At 37.8% G+C, this 21,909-nt stretch overlaps 1 protein-coding gene across 3 annotated transcripts; it reads left to right on the top strand.

Moving 5' to 3' along the window:
• Nucleotides 1-15,663: 15,663 nt before the first annotated feature.
• LOC110773273 (uncharacterized) lies at nucleotides 15,664-19,239 on the top strand. 3 transcript variants are annotated; one of them, XM_021977779.2, is made up of 3 exons: nucleotides 15,664-15,784; nucleotides 18,044-18,407; nucleotides 18,508-19,239. In XM_021977779.2, the coding sequence occupies exons 2-3, from the start codon at nucleotides 18,045-18,047 to the stop codon at nucleotides 19,045-19,047; spliced, it is 903 nt and encodes a 300-aa protein (XP_021833471.1). In that variant the 5' UTR covers nucleotides 15,664-15,784; nucleotide 18,044; the 3' UTR covers nucleotides 19,048-19,239. The 3 variants fall into 3 exon arrangements, with proteins under 3 accessions (XP_021833471.1, XP_021833470.1, XP_021833469.1); XM_021977778.2 differs by having other exon boundaries at nucleotides 15,669-15,802; XM_021977777.2 differs by lacking the exon at nucleotides 15,664-15,784 and adding an exon at nucleotides 16,935-17,073.
• The last annotated feature ends 2,670 nt before the right edge of the window (nucleotides 19,240-21,909 follow it).

Below are 21,909 nucleotides of genomic sequence, written 5' to 3'. Positions count from 1 at the left end.
TAAAGCAATTAAAAACAAGAACAAACATGAAATAAAATTACAACAAAGCTGCAAAAACAAAAACAAAAACGAAACCAAATAAAAAATAAATAAATAAATAAAACAGTAAGCCCTAACAACAGTCTCAGACATGCAGAAATCCAACCCAAAGAAACGCACAAACCAAAATGAAAGCCCAACCCAAATGAAAGCCCAAGAGCGAAGAAAGTATATAAAACAAAGAAACCAAGTCAGAAGCACAAAGAGCGAGAACTCAGAAAAATAGAAATAGTGGGCCCTGATGTCTCGGCTATTGTGAGTCACGGGATACAAAGTGAGAGACGTGTCGACAAGCCAGAATTATTGCCTTCATAGGAAGGCGTGACGACTTTCGTTTCTTGAAAGCGCTGAAAGGCGGAAATGCAATTAAAGGGGTTGGGGGACAGGTGAGGCGATAGAGGGGGATAGGCCGCAAGGGCCGCGCCAAACCAGAAGCGCAGTGGCTAGGGTTACGTAGAAACTAACTCTATAAAAGAAGAAGAGAAAGAGTTGGGGGAAAACACACAAAACTCAGAAACACACAAAAGAGAAAAGCAAGAACAAAAGAAAAGAAAGTTCAAATGGCCTCTTCCTACCCATTCTCGTTGGATCTCAACCTAGCTCAACCAACTCAGACTCAAGGCCAAGCAGTGGCACCAGTGTGGATGCCCTACTTTGCCTCAGCACGGGGGCACGTGACAGTGAATGACTCGATACTGCTGGACAACGATGTTGCCCTTGGAGTTGCTAGAAATCTAGTGACTCCCAAGGATATACGGGTGCTGGGATCAAGGGATGACAACCGGGTCGTGAGCGATGCTCTGGCACTAAGGGTGCAAAGCACAGCAACAGTCGCAAGTGTGGGTCATCGCCTAATTGCGAAGTCCCATGAGGTGGAGGTGCTAAGAGGTAAGTTGGCGGCAGAGCGAAGTATGGTTGAAGAGTGCCAGAGTATTATTAAAAGTTTAAAAACAGAAAGGGCAAGGATACTAGAGGTGAATCGACACCAGCTGGAGGCGTTGCGGGAAAAGAACAAAAATCTCTCAAAGATGGTAAGTGTTTACGCCCATGACATGAGAAAGCAGCTGGAGGACATAGACCGACCGGGAAAACGCAAGAAAACAGCCCGCGAGAGTGGTTACGCTCAAGCTAAGAATGCAATCTTTGGGAGCTCGAGTGATGAGCCCCAAGAGGCTGTGCGTGAAGCCCCGGAAGTGGATAGCCAAAGGGTAGACTCAAGGGTCCTATGGTCGAGACACCGAGCACTGGAAAAAAGTGATTCTAGTGTATTATTGGTGTGCCTGTTTGTCTTTGCCTTTCGGTGAAATTTTTTTTTTTTTTTTTTTTTAATTTCTCGTTTTCGGAAATAAAAGAAAAGAAAGTTGCAAAAGACAAAGAAGAAAAACAAAACGCACTTCCCAAACTTGAATAAAGGGAATGCGACAAACTAAAAAGAAACAAAGCACACTTCCCCAATGGAAATAAAACAAAGACGACAAACTAAAAAGAAATCAAAACACAATGCACCAGAAAACAGGGAGGGAAAGAAAGTAAAGTGAAAGCAGAAATGCTTCCCTGTTTAACTTGACTCATCCGCAAATTGCTCCGGAAATACAAAGTGGTGTCGGCTCCCCTATGAGAATAAGTCTATTTAAACCACTTCTTGGTTGAAAGGAGGAGTACCCTGCATTTCATCCTGCAAACTCAAGAAAAACCATCAAAAAGCCCAGACAGAAAAATCAATGGCATCCCCAGATATGCTTGTTGATGACCTTAACCTTGAGTTGTCACTTGCACCACCAAATGCCCAGATACGGGCTCCTCCAAACCTTATCTTCCCAAACTCCTCATACCATCATGGTTCGGCCTCGAACTTCTCTGAGGTGGTGCCGCGTAGGGCAGTAATGCCGGAGGGCATGACTGTCAGCAGACTGACAGTTGCAGATCATCTGCATGTGGCGCAGAGGTCTGACCAGATGGCAGTGGACGAGTCCCACAATCTAACCGTGCTCAACGCGGTCTCGGCCACAAATTTGGGCATGCGCCTACTGGCAAGAACACGAGAGTGCGGGGCACTGAGTGAGGAGGTGGCGGCCCTGAAAGCTCTGGTGGCGGACCTGCAGAAGCGGCTCTACAGTGCCAACCAGCATGTAGAGATGCTGCAAAAAAGGAATGATGATCATGTAGAGCTGCTGCAGATTCTACAAGCAAGAACAGATAGAGGCAATTAGCAGAAGCCTCAGGTGGCGCAGAATGCAACAATGAACGTGTGATTAGGAATTTTATGTATGCATTTTCAAGTTTATAAATGTAATCACATGTTATGAAATGGAATAAGCATTTGAGCCAAAGTTCAGAGTGTGCAATCATGAAGCAATCTACTTCCCAAACTTACTAACAAAATAGAAACACAAACAAATAAAAGAAAGAAAGAGTAAGAAAAACAAAGAGAAACAACAAGAAATTCGAAATTACCTTGGTTGGAAAATTGTAACCCTAACACAAAAATAAAATAAATTAAATTAAATAAAAGAAAGTTTGAGTCTAGAGAAACTCCACTTTGAAGCGATTAGGACGACAACAAACTTCTTCTATTCACCTTGGGTTGCCTCCCAAGAAGCGCTAAGTTTAAAGTCTTTTGCCGGACTTCCAACATACCATGGTCACTTAGGGGGTTTTGGCTCAATCGCCTCCTTGTGCCGAATATGAAGTTTCTTCAAATCTCTTTGCCATCTAATCAACCCATTTCGTATTCTTTTCTTTTTATGCGCATGAGTAGATTTCAAAAGCAATTTTAAGCGCTTTTCAATACGTGGATTAGATGGAGGAGGCACATATTTAGGATCGGGTGGCCTTCTCATTTGAGTAGAAGGAATGACATTGAACATATGATTGGTACTTGGAACATGGATGCTCAGCTTGTCTTCCTCTAGTACTTCAAAAATAGAATAAGACATTAGATTAATTGAAGCACCTAAATCAATTAAAGGTTTCTCAAACAATTTATCATCAATTATACAAGGAATTGTGAAACTTCCTGGATCTTGTAAATTGGGAGGAAGCTTCCTTTGCAAAACAGCAGAAACCTCTTCCGTTAATGCAACAGTTTCGTATTCCTTGAGCTTGTTTGCATCCAAGAGAGGAATGTTGATTTGCACTTTTTCGGAGATTTCCAATATGTCCTTGGCGTGTTGAATTTTTTTGGAACTCATAAGCCTGTGAGGAAAAGGAGCATGTAAGATATCTTCATCAGTAGGTTCACGACTTACCTTCTCCTTTCTTGCCCTTCTTGCAAGTTCATGCTTTGGGATCCACTCAGGTGAAGATGCTGCTTGTTTATCTTCCCCCTTGTTGATTTCATCCTTTTCCTTAGGCCCAATCACTTGCTCAACCTGCATTTCATCAACATTGTGAATCAAATTTTTAGAACCATCAATTTCACCAATTACCTTACCAGTTCTCAAGGTAACTGCTTGAACATGCTCACGCCCATTTGGTATCATTGTTTGCCTAGGCATCATCCTAGCTTCCCTTTGACTCAAAGCTGTGACAATTTGCCCCACTTGATTTTCTAGATTGGCAATGGCCTTATCCATTTTCTGCATGTGAGTATCATTCCTCTGCATGTGAGTGTCATTCCTCTGCATGATGAAACTCTCTGTGTTTCTAACCATTGAAGCAACAATTTCTTCCAAAGTTGGTCCTTGAGGTGGTTGGTGAGATTGACTAAGTGGTGGTGGATTATAATATTGGGGTTGACCATAAGGTGGACAAGTATTATGTTGGCCTTGATATGGTTGATATGACACTTGTTGAAAATTTGGATTGTCGGTCCACCAGAAGTTTGAATGATTTCTCCACTCCGGATTGTATGTTTGTCGGAAATATTCATTCATAGGCAACTCATTATGAAATGAGCCAAAAACATTTGCTTCCTCCATCACAAATTTATTGGAGTATTCTTACATAGTAAGTTCCACAATTTCAGTTGCGGCTGCCATTGGAGATGGTGGAGATGACTCCTCGGATGTTCCTGTAAGAAAAAGAAACAAAAACAAATCAAGATAAAATGAAACAACAATCAATAAACAAAAATAAAACTAAGTACTCTAAACATACTCAAACAAAACAGATAAGCAACCGTGCCAGTTCCCCGGCAACGGCGCCAAAAATTGTTGCATTCCTAAAAGGACACAAATTAATGTGCAAACAACCAATTAAAAATACCCGCAAGTGCACGAATCTATCGAAGTATAGATTATGTAAGTACGAGGTTGATCCCACGAAGAACTTGTCGGTTTCCTATAAGTTCTAGTTTGAGTACGTAAAGAACACTTAATTGACACACCACAAATACGCAAATGCAAAATGGAAACTAAAAATAAGTAAAGAAGTGCAAAAGAAATGAAACAACACAAGAAAACTAAAGAAAAACACAAACAGCATTTTCTATCGCCATTTTATCACCTGTTTATCACCTGTGAACAGTGCCATGAACAGTGCCATGAACAGTGAACAGTGCGACCGGTCGCGTGAACAGTGACGACCGGTAATTAGAAGCAGAGTCGAAATTTCAATAAACGTGTGATGAGCGACCGGTCGCGTGAACAGTGACGACCGGTCGCTTTCGGCAGATTTGTTTTCTCTGTTTTTCAGTTTCGACCTCTGTCCAGTTTTTGACCTATAACTTTCCAACCGTATGTCCAAAATTCAAGTTCTTTATACGGTTGGATTCAGCACAGAACATGCAAGAACACAACGCGAACCACAAGTCCAAAACAATTACAGAAACAAATAAAATTCAGTAACAAAGACACAAAACGTGTCAAACACGCAACTCACACACACATTTTGGGGGGGGGGGGGTTTTGATTTATTTCAAGTGACCTATTTCTATTGCATGAATGTAAATGAACTCTAAATTTAACAAGAATGGCAGAGATGAATTATCAAGATGTGAAATTAAAATGTAACACACACTAGGGTTTCGGAATCCACGCTAAGCAATTCTACCAAAGTTCATGAATACTCAAGTGATGAACTCTAAACGTGTTGATGAAGATGTTCGCAATCAAGACCATGGGTCGTGGCTCAAGACGCATTGATTCTCTCTAATATACGTAAAGTGCATGGTTCGTGCTACAATACTTGTGCTCTCCTCATAACCGAACCTAGATATGGTTCGTACTTCGATTCGATTACAAGGAAAACCCATTAAGTTCAAAGAGAATATGAACATCACAAGAATCCTAATAGCATGGTGTTTACATTAGGTATTCAAGAAACCAATTCACATGGATGGTTCTTACTCCATCCATCTATTGCTTAGGAAAACATGAAGATACACATAATCCCAACAATCTCAAGAGACATGCTTTCAAAGATGGCCAACCAAGGAAAAACACACATCAAGGATAGATTAATTTGGTGAATTGGAATTCATCAACAATATTTAGAAATTCATACACTCAAGCATCAAAACAATAAGGTAACCATGTTTAGGGCTTCAACCTAAGCCCTAGCTATGGAGTTTAGTTGCTCATACTTATTCCAAATACAAACTCAAAATAAAATTAGAAAGAGTTTACAGATTTTCAGAAAATGATGAAAGCTTCAAGATCATCAATGGTGGAAGTCTTCTTCTCCACTTTTCTTGGCTGCACCTTGGCTTTCTCTTAGCTCCAACTCTCCAAAATCTGCTCTCAATGTGTAGACTGATGGAATAGCCTCTCTCTCCCGTTGCAAAGCTCCCCAAAATCAGATTGCCCTTTGACTTCTTCTCCCTCTCTCCTCCTTTCCAGCTTTTACCTTTTAATATAAAACTACCACCTTTGATAAAGCCTTAGCCCATTGTCCCCTTGCCATCATGAAGCTTTGTCCTCACAAAGATGCCAATTGCTTCAGAAATTATCTCAAAGCTAAGGTAACTTCTTGTTACCAAGAGTTATGGTAACAAGAAAATCAAAATAACACAAAGGAGGTAAAAGCTGGCCAAGTTCGGATTTTCAGAGCTGTGGTAACATGCTGGATTGGTTGGATGGGCAATACTTGTCCAATGGAGCTCAAATTTGGATATGTTGTAGTTAACATCCATTGGAACAAGTCTCGTGAAGATCATGACCTCATCCGAGCACCGGAGCATGTTGATCCCAGGCCAAGAAGTTGACCTACGAAAATGAACAAAAACAGAAATTATAACAAATAGTGCACTTTTAGCTCATTTTCATTCCAACCAAGGTAAAATCTAAGAAAACACAAAAAGGAAGTAAAAAGCTATAAAATGTCAAGAACTAACTCAAAATAGTGGGTGAATAACATGAAAAATCATGTGTAAAAATGAACCGAACAATAACTACCTTCATTGCTCTTGTGGTTTCTTCCTTTCCTCAACCTATCAAGCTCTTCATGGAGCACACACACTTGTGCTTTGCTTTCCGATAAGACAGCCTTCTGTATATTGCAGTAATCGGCTACACTTTCTTTTTGAAACTCATTTATATATGTGAATGTTTGCGATAGTATCATTGGTACATTGCTGGAGATCCCTAGAAAAAATAAAGATGGGATTGCTGCTCGGTTAGCTTTATTGAACATGGGGTTCAAAACTGATTTGCAACCCGAGTATGGAGAAAGACGTACTCGTTTGGCTCCAGGGCCTTGGAATTTTTCAAGAGCAGAGAAGAGAGTGGTTTGCAATTCTTTCTATGGTATGAAGGTCCCTGAAGGTTATTCTTCAAATATAAAAAATATTGTATCTTTACAAGATTCAAGACTTCTTGGCCTTAAATCACATGATTGTCATACCTTAATGCAACAATTGCTCCCTGTGGCAATTCGTTCTGTTTTGGAGAAGCCTGCAAGGTATGCAATAACTCGTTTGTGCTTCTTCTTCAATGCTCTATGTGCAAAGACGGTTGATGTTTCCAAGCTAGATAAGTTGGAAGAAGATGTAGTAGTTACTTTGTGTTTGCTTGAATTTCAAAGCCATTATTAGGTTGCACAGTGAGCTAAGTTGATTGGGACCTGTTGAACCAAGCACATTTATATGTCTTGGAGAATACGGAGGAAGTCCTACCTTATATCGAGTATGAGTTTTATTCTTTAAGTTTCCATTTTAAATTATTCCTTACGTTTATCTTATATGTTTGGGGCCGTAATGCTTGAATTTTTCGTGTCATGTAGGGAACATATGATCCACATCAAGACCCCTTATCCAAAATTTAGAAAGAAAACAAAGTGGCTGCAAGATAAGCACAATAGCACTTTTATTCAATGGCTACGCTTCAAGGTATATGTTATTGAATAACATATTGGACTTTTAATTTTCTTCTTTCTATGTTAGATTGAATTATGATATGATTAATTTGCAGGTTCAAAGTGAACTTAATGAGGAAGACAATCATGGCGTATCAGAAAATTTAAGGTGGCTAGCAGCTGGTCCAAACATGGCATTGCCATCATATAGGAGCTATCTTATTAAAGGTGTTAAATTTAACATCAAGGCACAAGATGATGTGCGGACAATTCAAAATAGTAGAGTTTATTTACTTGCACATACCATGCAAGTTGCTAATGCCAAGGATAAAAACCCAATTCTCTCAAATATGGGTTTTTATGGTGTCATTCAAGAAATTTGGGACCTTGACTACCAAAAGTTTACAATCCCAGTCTTTAGGTGTGATTGGATAGATAGTACTTCTGGTCTTCTAGTCTACGAACTTGGATTTACCCTTGTAGATTTGAGTAAAATTGGACATAGGAATGACCAATTTGTTTTGGCTTCTCAAGTCAAACAAGTATTTTTTGTTGACGACCCGATGCATCGTGGTTGGTCGGTAGTGTTATCAATGCCTAATAGAGAATATAATGATGTTATTAGTGATGATGTCTTAGGTGATGTGAGAATTGAGTGTGAGCCATTTACTAGAGGGATGCCAAATGTTGACGCATTTGATGAATTGGTGGGTGAGTTTGGGAGTCAAAATATTCGAGATGGTGTGAAGATATATGGATTGAATGATGCTCTTGTAATTTATGAAATTACTTATGCCCTAAACGGCAGTGTATGACATTAATTTTGTAATAAATTGTAATGTGTTTTCTTCACTTTCATTATGCAGGTTTTGGCCACAAAACAATCAGTACAAAAAATACTGGTTCAAGATTACAAAAACAACGGGCCTGATAAAAATGTGAAAAACAGATGTCTGTTTTAATAAAATTGTCATTAAAAAATGACGTTTTGGAGCATTCAACGACCGCAATGTATTTACCGACGTCTAAAAGCAACGTAAAAAAATGAAGAACCACTACGATATTGTGAAACAGTTATTAACGATATCACGTCGGAGAAGCCTAAAGAGCCGACATGTAGTTACAAATAACACGACTCAAATCCCATAATACCGACGTCTAAAAGACGACATCTAACATGAACGTTACAAAAGACGACGTCTTAGATTATGAACTCGTCCGTATCAACTCAAAAATCGTCGTCTTAAATTTTACCACGTCGCTTGTTATCTCATAAACGAAGTGGAAACAGAATAATTCACGACGGTATTTGAAATCCATAGGTAAATTTGTCGACGTAAAGAGATATTTGGACGTCGTTCTTTTACAAAAACAACGTTATATGAGAATGTCCGCGTCTTTTTTTATTTATTCTTATGTCGTTAAAAGTATTTTACACGGCGATTGGGTGACAAACTTTGCCGTCTCAGAGGTATTAGACGACTGTCATTTTGGTAAAGATGACGTATAAATTTCGAAACACGGCTGTCTTTTATATGATGACGACGTTGTCCATCAAACACAACGTCGTCTGTATAAATAAATGTGTCATAAGTAATGACCCTAACATATTTTCCACGTTGTTTATTTTCAGATTATTTCATTTATTTTTTGGAATTTGTTTTGAATTTATTATGAATATTAGCAATTAAATAAAATATAAAAGTCATATTAAAATGAAATGATGACAAATGTACATAACCGACGTTGCATCTATTTATAACAACGGTAAACAACGTCGAACGCCATCCTAGATCATGTTAGACGTCGAGAATTCAAGCACCGACATTGTTCATAAGTTACAACATCAATATGTTCTGAATAACCGACGTGGGTTGTATTTACAACATCCTTTCTAACGTAGTTGCCGCCGTTGTTTACGTATACAACATCAAATTTTGTAAGTCTACCGCCGTTGTATGGATTTAAGATGTCAAACTGTCAAACTTAGTCACTATATCATTCAGCATGTACTCAAGATGTACTAGGAGCCACTTGTGTGTATTGTTTGAACCTTTGAGTGTTCGTTTTATTGAATTCTCTACATTTATGTATATGATTTTGACAATTGTTCCACGTAGGGTTCTTTAGGTTTTCATGCTGAATCCAACCATATAAAGAACATAAAATTTGGATAAGCAGTTGGAAAGTTACAGGTCAAATACAGGACAAAGGTCGAAACTGGAAAATATAGGAAGTTCATAAATTCCTCTCTGACCAAACAGTGCTACAGTACTGGGTAAGTGATACAATGGTGATAAAGAAATGATACAGTGGTGATAAAGCTGTGATAACATGGTGATAAAGTAGTGATACAGTGGTGATAAAGGAGTGATACAAAATGCTGATTGTATTTACCTTTGGTTTCTTATTTTGTATTTAAATAATAAAATAAGTACAAATATCGGATCGGTAAGGGTTTCCGTTGGGTTAGGAATTTTGTTTCCGTTAACCAAACCAAACATTTCGGAACGGATCGGATCGAAATAATTAAAATTAAAAAATAAATATTTAACCAAACCAAACCAAACTGTCGGTGCGCGGATAATTCGAATGAGATGCCCACCCCTACTTGAAATCAAGGGTCGGTTGATATAGTAATGAATGAAAGGATTAATTTTACCTCTACTCCTAGGAAAGCATTTAAAGATATTGAAAATGTATGACTAGAAGATAAATGTCAGGAAAAGATAAGTGTGCTCCGTGGGACGCTTTGGTTGCTCACGGGCTCTTGGGACGTTGCTGGGGTCTTGTATTTATTAGGGGTGGGCATCTAAAGCTGAAATACCGAAATCGTACACTAACCATACGATACCATACCGTTTCATTTAGGATGGGGAGATATTCAGTACCGTACCGTACCGTACCAATAGGGTATGGTATGGTAGCGGTATCAAGTATTTGGTACCAGTCAATACCGTACCGTACCGAATACTGAAATACAATTTTTTTTCATACTGAAATATAAGTATTTGTGTTGTGCTGTTGATTCTGGATTATGCCATTTGCGCTGTGTTGTTGATTTCTTGCTTTTTCTATATGTTAAGCTCATAATTTCATAAATATACATGCCCTATTTACTTACTTCTTTTGCTTAGTTTTCTAGATTTCTATGTTATTTGCCTCCCTTTGTGTGTTTTGTAGGCCAAAGGAGCATGAGAGCATAATTCATGCAATTCAAGCATGTTAAGGCCTAATTTGGATGAAGGGAAGAAGAGCTTAAAGACAAACTCATTTTTGGCTACAGCCCCCTGCCAGTCCAGTTCCGTAGGTCATATTGCAAGCTTTGTTTCAGCAACCTACACAGATTGGATGAGGCAGCATCCTTCATGAACGTTGTTCCAATGGGTGTGTACTATTACATATCCAAATTTCAGCCTCATTGGAGAACTCTGGAGTCCGTTACCTAGCAAACACAGACCCATGCTCAGGATGGATTTTGTCAGCGAGCAAAAACGAGTTAGCAATTTGTTTTGGCCTTAACTTCTTCATCCGAGCTTGGATTGGGCCAATACTTGTGTGGTTGGATCTGACACATTCTGAACTTCACAATAGACATCTTAAAGTCGTCATTTGCTTAAGTGAAGCCCAATTTGTAAGCCCTTGAAGTTGCTAGTCATGCTGACCTCAGGATGAGCTATTGTTTCTGGTTGGAAGCTTGGTCATGGTGAGCTAGGCATGAGCTATTGTAGCTGGTTGGAAGCTTGGTCATGGTGACATGAAGATGAGCTAGGGCTGCTGGTGGGATTTATGGGTGAAGTGCATCAACCAATTCATATTTTCTAATACAAGTGTTGTATGCATTAGCCATATCAAATTCAGATTTTCACTTCCCCTAGGCCTATAAATAGGGATGTTCTCTAAGCTTGTAAACACACCCCAAGGGGGGGAGCTCTCAAACACTTCTCTAGAGCTCCCTTCCCTTCTCTCCCTCAAATTCTCTTAGTTTCATTTTCTAGTTTTCAATTGTTGTAATGAAATGTTTGTGCTAAAATTCTCCTTAAGTTTTTCTTAGTTCCACTTTACTTTTCATTATGTAAATTCTTTTCTTTAGTTTTTCAAGTTTGATTAGTTTCCAAGTTTCAATTATGGTTCATATTCTTATTCATTATGCTTATAAGTTAATATGCTAGTTTGAATGATTGATCACCATTTAGGCTTGCATGTTAGCTATCTTGGTTTGAATTAAGAGTATACACCATGCTTTAATTCGAATTGAACTATGAATAGGAAGAGTATGTATGGACATTCGACAACAGGGATTAGATACATGCTTGGTTGTTTAAATTGTTCTTCTATGCTTAATGGGTTCCTAATGCTTAATTTTAGGTTAGACAACAAATGATCAAATTAGGGAATTAGGAACACAAGGTTATGACCACACACCATGGCTTAATCATACTTTAGCTAGAATCAATCCATTAATCTAATTGAACTTGTGAACTTATTTGCTTGAGGTATTTCCTTTTTCTTGTTTTATTTATTTCTTTTTTTTCATTTCTGTTTTGTGTAGGAGAAATGAATGGGATCATTCAATCACCAATCCTCATGGGATCGACCTTGCACTTACATACGCTATACTACCGAACGGCTCGTGCACTTGCGAGTATCACAAGTTGAGGATGCAACTGAATCCATTTTGGTGCAGCTGTATCTACGCAACACTATATTTTGATAGACTTTGTGTGTATGTTTATAAAGCCTTTTTCTTTGATTCATTTGATAATTAAAAGCTGTTTCAAATAGGAACATATAAAAGCCTTTTTGTAACCAGGACCTGAATTCCATTAACCTTTTCATGTGGGTGTAGGGGCTTTTTCGTTCCGGCAGCCACAAATGGGCTGGGCTACCGTAAAGAGCAAAATGGATGAAACAGCCCCTGTGTCTGAGTTCAAAGATCAGACCCCAAGAATGCTTCAAAAGGATATTGAAGCCTTAGGAAACACCCTGGTTACCTTCACCAACAAAAACAATGGCTGCTTCAAGTAGATTCTTAGCTTGGCATAAGAAGCTTATGGCATGGGAGCAAAACCATCATGAGTTTAGCGTAAACAGAGAGAGGGCTATGAATTCCTATGAGAAACAAAGGTTTTAAGACAAGGGGGAATGGATTCTAAGAGGGTTTGTTGAAGAGAGAGAGAGAGATGGGGAATAATGGGTGTGTTGAGTAGTTTCCGGCAGCTCGACGAGAGCTCTGTCAAACTTTGGAACAGTCTAACAGGAGAGAAAATGGGAGGAGATGAATGAATAGGGCACAAAATTGCAGAGCTTCAAGGAAGAGAGATAGTGCTTGCTCTTTTTGAGGGGTAGAAGATGGCTCCTTTTATAGCCGCTGGAAGCTGGCCTTTCCCAAGAAACCCTAATGGTTTCTACCCAATTTTGGCCAAGCTTTTTCCTTCCTTTCTCCTCCTATCTTATTTTGGCAAAATCTTCTCTGCCCAATCCCACAAAATCAGGGATTTTTAGGAGCTCAATGCTCTTCCCGCGGCTGCCACAGTGAAGAACTTTTTATTTCCAGCCATTTCCCTTCCTTATTTTCTTCCTTCTTCCATGGCCAGATCGGGTAAAGGAAGGAGATAAGTAACTTTGGCTAGTCTGAAGGGTGTTTTGCTCAAGTATCCTTTGGTTTTTTGGATGGCTTGTGTTGGGATTTGTCTTTGGCCATGTGCTGGAGGCTCCCAACAGCTTGCATACATGGACAACTTTGGTCTCTGTTGTTGTTTTTGTATCCAGCCATGTGCTGGAGGCTTGTAGATATTTTCTTGGTTTGCTTGGGCTTTCTTAAGGTGATGGGTAAGCCTACTAAGGGAACGGGCTAATTTGATAGGCTATTTTATTGAGATGATGAGCTAATTTTTCATAAAGTATTGGGCTATCTCTTCTAGAGTATTGGGCTTTTTTCTCTCCTTTATGCTTACCCACATATTTGGGCTCAAGAAAACGGGCTTGAGTTTTGGGGCTCCCAAGCTGCCCAAAACTTCCGTTTCTTGGCTCATCAATGGGCCTTATGAAAATTCGTTACCATCCATGCCACAACCCACTCAGCAAGCCCCTGGCATTTGTGTGGCTTGGGCCCACTTAAGCTTGTAGAGTTGTTGGGTGTGAAATAATGATTTCCTGCTCGGCATGGCATGTCGATTGGTGTGCTTTAATCTTATCGTCTTTGAAAAGGGATATGATGCTTGACTGGATAATTAGCTTGGGCTCGTAGAGCCAGTGCATTTTATAGGCTATAGCGTGACAGATTGCATATTTATTTGGCATGGCACGTGGTCGTGGCCCGTGCAAGCGTGCATGACAATTTTCGTGTGCTCCGAACTGGGTCTTTTCTTAATGAGGTGTCGCACTGGGCCATGAATTTATTTGGGCCCAACCTTGGATTTTTTGGCCCTCAACAGTGGGATACAAACAAGAACCTCCTGTATTAATTTCAAAACAGTGTTATTCTACCCTAGAATAGTTTTCAGAGTGGCCTCTGGGTTCTGTTAGTTTGAAGACCAGTGTCTTCATTATTTTGTTCTTAAATTTCCATGTATGCATCATCTATATGGTTTCTTTCATTGACTAGTCGGACGTGAGGTTTTGGCATCATCACTGTATTAGCATATAAAAAACAATAATAATAAAAAGAATCTTTTGTTAAAATTTGACTGAGCTTTGTTATTGGGTATGTAAGCCATAAGGCATAAGGCATAATTTTAGTTATTTTGGTTTGTAAGTCATAAGGCATGAGTTTTAACCATTTGGATTTGATGAATCTGTTGAATCTGTTGATGAATATTAATTTGGTTGATTTGGATATTGAATATGTTGATTAGGATTTGGATATTGAGTATGTTGAATCTTTGAATCTGTAACTTAGGCATCACTTATTTTGGTGAGTGAATATGTTGAATATTGAATTGGTTCACTTTTTAGTTGTGTCATTTTGGTACCGAAATGGTACCTATACTGATTTGGCACGGTATGGTACGGTACCAAATTCGGCAAATGATAATCCCATATCATACCATACTGGTTTTAATTTCCAGTATTTGTAGCAGTACGAGCTCAATACGGTACCGTACCATACCATGCCCACCCATAGGGGTGGGCACGGTTTGGTTTGGACCGATTTTTGCCTCAAATTAGAACCGATCCGATACTATTCATTCGATTTGGTTCGGTTCAATTTTAATATAAAAAATTTCAAAAACCATCCGGTTTGGTTCCGGTCTGGTTCGATTTTGAACCGGATTATAAAAATTATTTTTATGATATTATTTTTTTAATACAATTTTCAAGTGAATTTTTTTTTTTTAAACTTGAAAGTTAACAAATTATTCAACCTCATATAAAAATAAATATTAAAACTAGAAAAGAGAGATATTTTGAAATTGAACTTTGATAAATATTAGTTATGAAATTAAAAATATAGCCTTGAATATAAATAAATATTGAAATTATATTTTTTTAAATTTTACCAATTCGGTTCGGCCCGGTTTGATTTTTGAAGGCATAGAATCGGAACCAAAAAGGTCCAATCTGGTTCAGTTTGGTTTTTGACTGATTGTTGACTTTTTGGTCAACTCTATTTTTTTCCGATTTGGTTCAGTGCAATTCGGCTCGAATTTCCAGTTCGCCAGTTTCAATGACCACCCCTACCCACCCCTAGTAATACTAGGCTAGTATTTATAGGAAGAGAGTGAGGCATGGGTTGGTGAAGGCAAGAACTTGGGGGCTGCATCTACTTTTCACTTTTGGCCGTGGATCCCTTGGCCAGCTGGCTCCGGATTTGTTAATTCTTAATGGCTTTAGTGGTTGCTAACCAGCGTACTTCTAGAGATAATTGACACATCAGGAACCTTATCCTCGGCCTAGGACTATTCATGGCTGAGGTTGACTTCAAAGCTCTCGTCCTAATTGGAGGACGTCAGGAAATTTAGACAGATGTCAGAATGAGCATCCTTTGTCGTTTATTGCTAGTGGCGAATTACTATAGCTCCACTGACGAATCCCAACACATACACCTTGTCCTCATGCGGATAGTCTTCTCTTTTTCAAGAAATCATGTTATGATTTTCTCCTAGACTGCGTTTGGTTCATGGGAAAGGAATCTTGGGCATGGGAAATCAATTCATTTCCCATGTTTGGTAAGCCAGGCATAGAAAAGCGATTCCTAGCACATGGGAAAGTAGGAGGGAAAGTGAATCCTTCCTTCCTCCTTGGGTTTCACTTTCCCTTCCCATGGGAAAGTAAAACTAGCATTAAATACACTTTTTCTGACTAATTTGTCCTTACTAACAATTCATAATTACAGCTTTTATCCAACAAGTATTGGTATATATATTTTTTTTTAATACATATTTCTTAAAATCCCAGCATCGTTCTATTTTCCCAGATATTTCTCAGCAACTCTGTTTACACAAGGAAGCCAGAATTTCAACCTCACCTAGGTTTTCACATTCTCATCCGCAGAGCAGTTTCAAACAAGGTGGATTTTTCTTCGCAGGTTTTCACGTTCTACTTCCCCAAGTTTTCACGTTCTAGTTCCATGTTTATTTTTCTTCTTTCCTTTTTCCCCACCTGAGCACCCAAATTTTCATTATATTAATTGACTTGAGTTTTGGGTTTAATAGTTGGATTATTTGATGTCCTTCTACGTTTTCTTATTCTTTTTCTGGGTTTAATATGTATTTTGCTCTAATATGTAGTCTGAAATTTTGGTGTAGGTAAGACAATACGTTGATAGAGGAATTTTTCTTTATTTGGTGTCTGTGGGTGGTGGATTATGATGCCAATTACCCAAATCACACTAATAAACTATGCTTAATTATGGATTGATGTTTTTACATTAGTTTTGTTATTTAGGTTTCTTATTAATTGATGGTCTTCTTTTCTTGCTATAATTGATTATGTTATAATTGGTTATTTTATTAATGATATATTATGCAGTTATGGTGCGTATAAAATTGTCAAAGAGGAAAAGGACTCTTCTAATGTTGGACTCTATTAGGTGTTTGTCTAATATCATGATAATATTCTACATTATAATGTATATCATTATGGAAAGACATTATAGAAAGCATCTCTTGAGATCAAGACCTAGAAATAATGATTTTCAGAGATTTGGAAATATGAATCGCATGATATATGAGACTGATAGAAGATGTGTAGACGAACTCCGCATGGATTTACATACATTCTCCAAGTTATGCTCTATGCTAAGAGCCACTGGTAGACTCCATGATACAAGAAATGTTTCTGTAGATGAAATGGTAGCTGTCTTTTTGAATGTATTGGCACATCACAAGAAGAACAGAGTCATACAAAATGATTTTTACCGTTCTGGGGAAACCATTAGTAGATATTTTAATGCAGTTTTAGGGTCAGTTTTATGTCTACAAAATGAGTTGTTACCGGTGCATGAGAACTCTACAGATGAGAGGTGGAAATGGTTTAAGGTAAATCATGAATATGCCAAAAGTCTTTATTCTTATATGAAAAATAAGAAATAAAGTTTGCTTATAAATTGTTTAATCTGTTTAATCTTGTAGAATTGTCTTGGAGCGCTAGATGGGACATATATTAGATTACATGTACCAGAAGCTGACAAGCCTAGGTACCGAACTAGGAAGAATGAGATTGCTACAAATGTCTTGGGAGTATGCTCCCAAGATATGCAATTCATATATGTATTACCTGGTTGGGAGGGTTCTGCTGCAGATTCTCGAATACTTCGTGATGCAATTAGTAGAAGACATGGGTTAAGGGTCCCTCATGGTAAGAGATGATTGAGTGAATTAACTAAATTATTAAAGTTCTTGGTATTTAATATTTGTTTATATTTTTATCAACAATAATAGTTACAATTATAATTTTATTCAACATGAAATTATTACCTTGTTGATGCTGGATATCCAAATGGAGAAGGATTTCTTGCCCCGTACAGAGGGCAACGATATCATTTAAATGATTGGAGAGATGGATATCAACCTACCACTCCTAAAGAATTTTTTAACATGAAGCATTCTTCGGCTAGGAATGTAATAGAGAGGTGTTTTGGATTACTTAAGTCACGTTGGGCAATACTGAGGAGTCCTTCATTTTTTCCAGTGAAGACACAATGCCGGATTATCATAGCTTGTTGTCTTCTTCACAACCTTATAAGAAGAGAAATGACTATTGATCCCGAAGAAAATGAGTTGAACGAAAATATCTACAACCAAGAAGAAGATGATGTTATCACTAGCATTGACTCATCGGAAGAATGGGCTGTTTGGAGGGCAAACTTAGCCAATAATATGTTCAATGAATGGAGAGAAAATAGGAACCCAAGATGAGCAATTGAAATGGAGAAGAACCTTTTCTAGGTCGATTTTGGAATGGGGATAAGGGCTTTAGGTTGGTTGAATGTTATATCTTGAAAATTAGATTTTGATGGATATGTGCAGACATTAAACTTTGGAATGTTGAATGTTATATCTTACAAGATTATGTGTAAGATGTGAATTGTGTGATGTGCTTGCAAGCTGTGTGATCATGTATTTGTCATATTGATTTCCCAACGTTCATTCAAGTTTTTTTCTTTTTCTTTTTTGGCTTGTTCAGTTATTGCACCCTTTCTACATACTTCTATATCAATGAGCTCTTCTAGAAATCTTCTATAGAACTTGTTTACAACATAAGACTTTGTTTGTTAGTTGTACGTTAATTTTACATGTTTATGTTCAAATTTTTCTTGTGTATATAGGATGGATTTGGGTATGAACTCAACACCTACTACTGCTGGAAGGAATAAAAAGGATAAGCACGTTTGGACCCCTATTGAAGATGCATCTCTAGTTGAGGCTTTAAATGAATTATGTGTTGGTGGCTATTGGAAGGTTGACAATGGGTTTAGATCTGGATATTTGGGACAATTAGAAAAGGCTATGGAACAGAAGTTACCTGGATGTGGATTAAAAGCAGTTCCTCACATTGAGTCTCGAGTGAAGACATTGAAGAAACAAACACTAGCCATCTCTGACATGCTCACCAACTCAAGTGGTTTTGCATGGAATGATGAAGAAAAAATGGTGGTATGCGAGAAACAAGTCTTTGATGATTGGGTTAAGGTAAGCCAAACTGTATTCAGAATTGTCATCATCAATTATTATTATTATTATTATTATTATACATATATTTTGGCATCTAATTTCATGAAAAAAAAATTAGGTCCATAATTCTGCAAAAGGATTAAGAAACAAACCATTTCCTCATTATGATACTCTAGTGGAAGTTTTTGGGAAAGATCGAGCAAATGGCAAAGGAGCTGAAGGTCCTGCTGAAGTGATTGAAGATCTTACTGATAATAGTACTTTTAACTTTGAAGGAGATGGCCTAGATGACATCAATTTTTCTTCCCCTACTACCCAAACCCCTATATGCCCTCCTTCAACTCGTCCCAATAAACGGGCACGAAATGACAATTGGTCGCAAAGTATGGCAGATATGGCTAGTACACTTCGATCTTTTGTGGATGTGACCAAGACTCATTTGGAGACTGTGAAATGTGTTCTAATGAGTGAGAATGCAACATCAGAGCGAAGAGGCAAAATTGTTGATGAGCTTCAGAAAATTCAAGGTTTGAGTGATATGGATGTCATTGATGCTGCTGCTGCAATTATCAGTGATGATGCAAAAATTGACCTCTTGTTCACTTTACCAGATAATTTAAAGATACAATGGGTTAAGAAACTTCTTCACCAGTATTAGAAAATGGTTTTCAGTTCTGCAATTTGAATGAATCTCATGTTAGAAACTATCTTTTTGAAATGCTTTAGTGCAATATTTGGAATGTAGGTGATACAAAGGCTTGTTTTTAGAATTTTGATGGTGCTATAGTTGGTTTTGTTTTTTGAATCATGTGATTGTGGTTTAGTTGCATATGGATTTTGAAAAACAGTTTCATGAAATGCATATGCAGTTTGAGAAATTGCTTTGTGATTAATTCATATTTGCTGTTAAAATGTTGATGATGTTGTCATTGGTTTTGTATATTCGGACTATCAATAGGACATTGGTGCAATGTTTAATAATTAAATTGGAAAGTTTAATAAAATTAACAGATTTTTCATATTTTTAATAGGGGTACAATTGGGAAACTAAACAAAATTTGTTTTCCATTCCTACTCAAAACAAACATGGGAAAGGAAATAAAGTGATATTTCCGGATCACTTTCCCGGCATTACCAAACATGGGAAAGGAATCAACATTTCCCATTCCTTGGGAAATGACATGGGAAATGATTTCCCATCAAATTCATTCCGTGAACCAAACGGGGCCTTAGTGCGCTGCTTTTCAGAATCCCCACTCCAAGTTTTCATCATTGTGTCACCCAGTGGCGGTTCTACAGCCAGGGCAGGGTAGGCAGCTGCCTACCCCAATTTTTTTCACTTAAAAAAAAAACCTATATATAAACAAGGTTATTTCTAGCCATCACATGTGATAGTGTAAACCTTTGCTTACCTAGCCCATGTAAAACTACCCACATGTGTTATAGCCCACTCAAACTTATTATTAAAAAAAAAGGGAAACGATTATAACCAGCCCACTGTTATGGGATGGCCCAGTCAAACTTTAAAAAAAGGGGGAACACAACTTATAAGCAGCCAAATAGCTTTTGACTGTGCAATTCCAGACAGTTTCGTTGAAGTTTTTGATAATTTCCTCTGAAAAGCAATTCACTGGTACCGTCGAGTTTTAAAGGTAAATTTCGCCTACTTGATTTTTGAATCCTGGATCCGCCACTGGTGTCACCTTTTGTGTTCTCCAAGATTGTGGCCACGTCATGTCGTTATCTCTTAGCTGAAAAATTGACTGCGAGTTGGACTGTGACCGAGCTCATTGGTTGAAGATTCGGCCCTGGCTAATTTTGACCTCAAAACCTGTCTTGGTAGGTCAGGCTCGTCCGTTAAGCTAAGCTTCTCTGCTGGGGTCAAGCTTGTCTGTTGGGTCTGAGCTTGAGCCAAGATTCTAGCCTCTAGGCTCTAGGTACGTCATCAACCCTCATTAGGCTAAGGGTCGAAAATTCCATGTGTAGACACTTGGATGGCTTGCATTGACCTACCTTGTGATGTAAGAGGCACTAGCCCAGCCATGAACTTTTATTTTACAAAAATATTGTTTGAGTAAGAGTACAAACGTTTTTACCATGCATGTAAAACATTGGACATATATTATCATTGCCGTACCTACAATTGGTAGGTTTATTTATAAGTTATTATGGGTTGAGAATGTATTGTAACTTAATCAAATTGATAAAACTCTCGTCCTTAATAATGAGGTTGAGAGGACTTAAATAGGTTATGCAAGAACCCCACATATCATCAAGCCAATGGCACTGTTCTTGGATTGAATTTAGGGACATTTCGGAAAAAATCAAAGGAGAGAGAAATATTTTTAAAAGAAACAGAAATGGACAAAAATGTTCTTATTTATTTTTGGATTTCCTAAAGAATCCTTTACATTTGCATGTTTTTAGTTTGAAAATTGAGAGATTTTTTTGTGTGGCTAAAACCTAAATTTACTTTGAATTTAACAGATAGGACCCCACCAATGGTGGATAATGAACTTCTCAGATGCAGAAGGAAAATGGAAAAATGCTTGTGGAATTAGTATTACAAGTGCGTTGACTGACTTTCTTACATTGATGGAACATTTGGAACTTTCCCACTGTAGACTTGTTAAATGCAGATGGAAAATGGACAAATGCATGTGGAATTAGTATTACAAGTCTGTTGACTTACTTTCTGACATTGATGGAACATTTAAACATGCAGATGGAAAATGGACAAATGCATGTGGAAATGCATGTGGAATTAGTATTACAAGTTCGTTGACTGACTTTCTGACATTGATGGAACATTTGAACTTTCCCACTCAACACTTGTTAGATGCAGATGGAAAATGGACAAATGCATGTGGAATTAGTATTTCAAGTCCGTTGACTGACTTTCTTACATCGATGGAGCATTTTTTTTTTTTTGGTGAAAAGATGGAGCATTTGAACTTTACCACTAAAGACTTCAGGAGTAAACTCCAAGTTTTTCTTCCCAATGAAAGTAGACATGGCATTCGTGTCGTGTTATCAGTGTTCGTATTGTGTTCGTGTCAACTCGTTTTTTCTTTTTATGGGTTGACACGACATGACACGATAAGAAAATGAGTGGAAAATATCAAACACGAACACGACCTGCTTCAATTCATGAATCATACGACACGACCCGTTTCACCCGTTAAAAAAATAAACTTTTTAATAAAAATTTAAAAAACCTATATTTTTGAACAAATTTTAAATGCAAACAATACATCCCAGAAAATACATGTCCCAAAAATCAAAATCATTCCAACGAAAGCTAATATTCTTGAATTTAATTCAAACTTCAACATCCGTGAACATGATAACAAAAGGAAAGGCAAAACAAATATGAAGTAACATCCATGAAGATGATCCAAACTTCAACATTTCACCAATTGCAATTTTCCTGAAGAAAAAAAAACAACTATGAGAAAAGTATGCAATTATTGATAAATATTATATTGATAAAATATCAATTACTCATCAATACCTCTCA

This window comes from Prunus avium, chromosome 2, assembly GCF_965620075.1.
Source record: "Prunus avium chromosome 2, drPruAviu1.hap1.1, whole genome shotgun sequence".
NCBI classification, from domain to species: domain Eukaryota; kingdom Viridiplantae; phylum Streptophyta; class Magnoliopsida; order Rosales; family Rosaceae; genus Prunus; species Prunus avium.
This window is presented reverse-complemented; position numbering and strand designations above follow the sequence as displayed.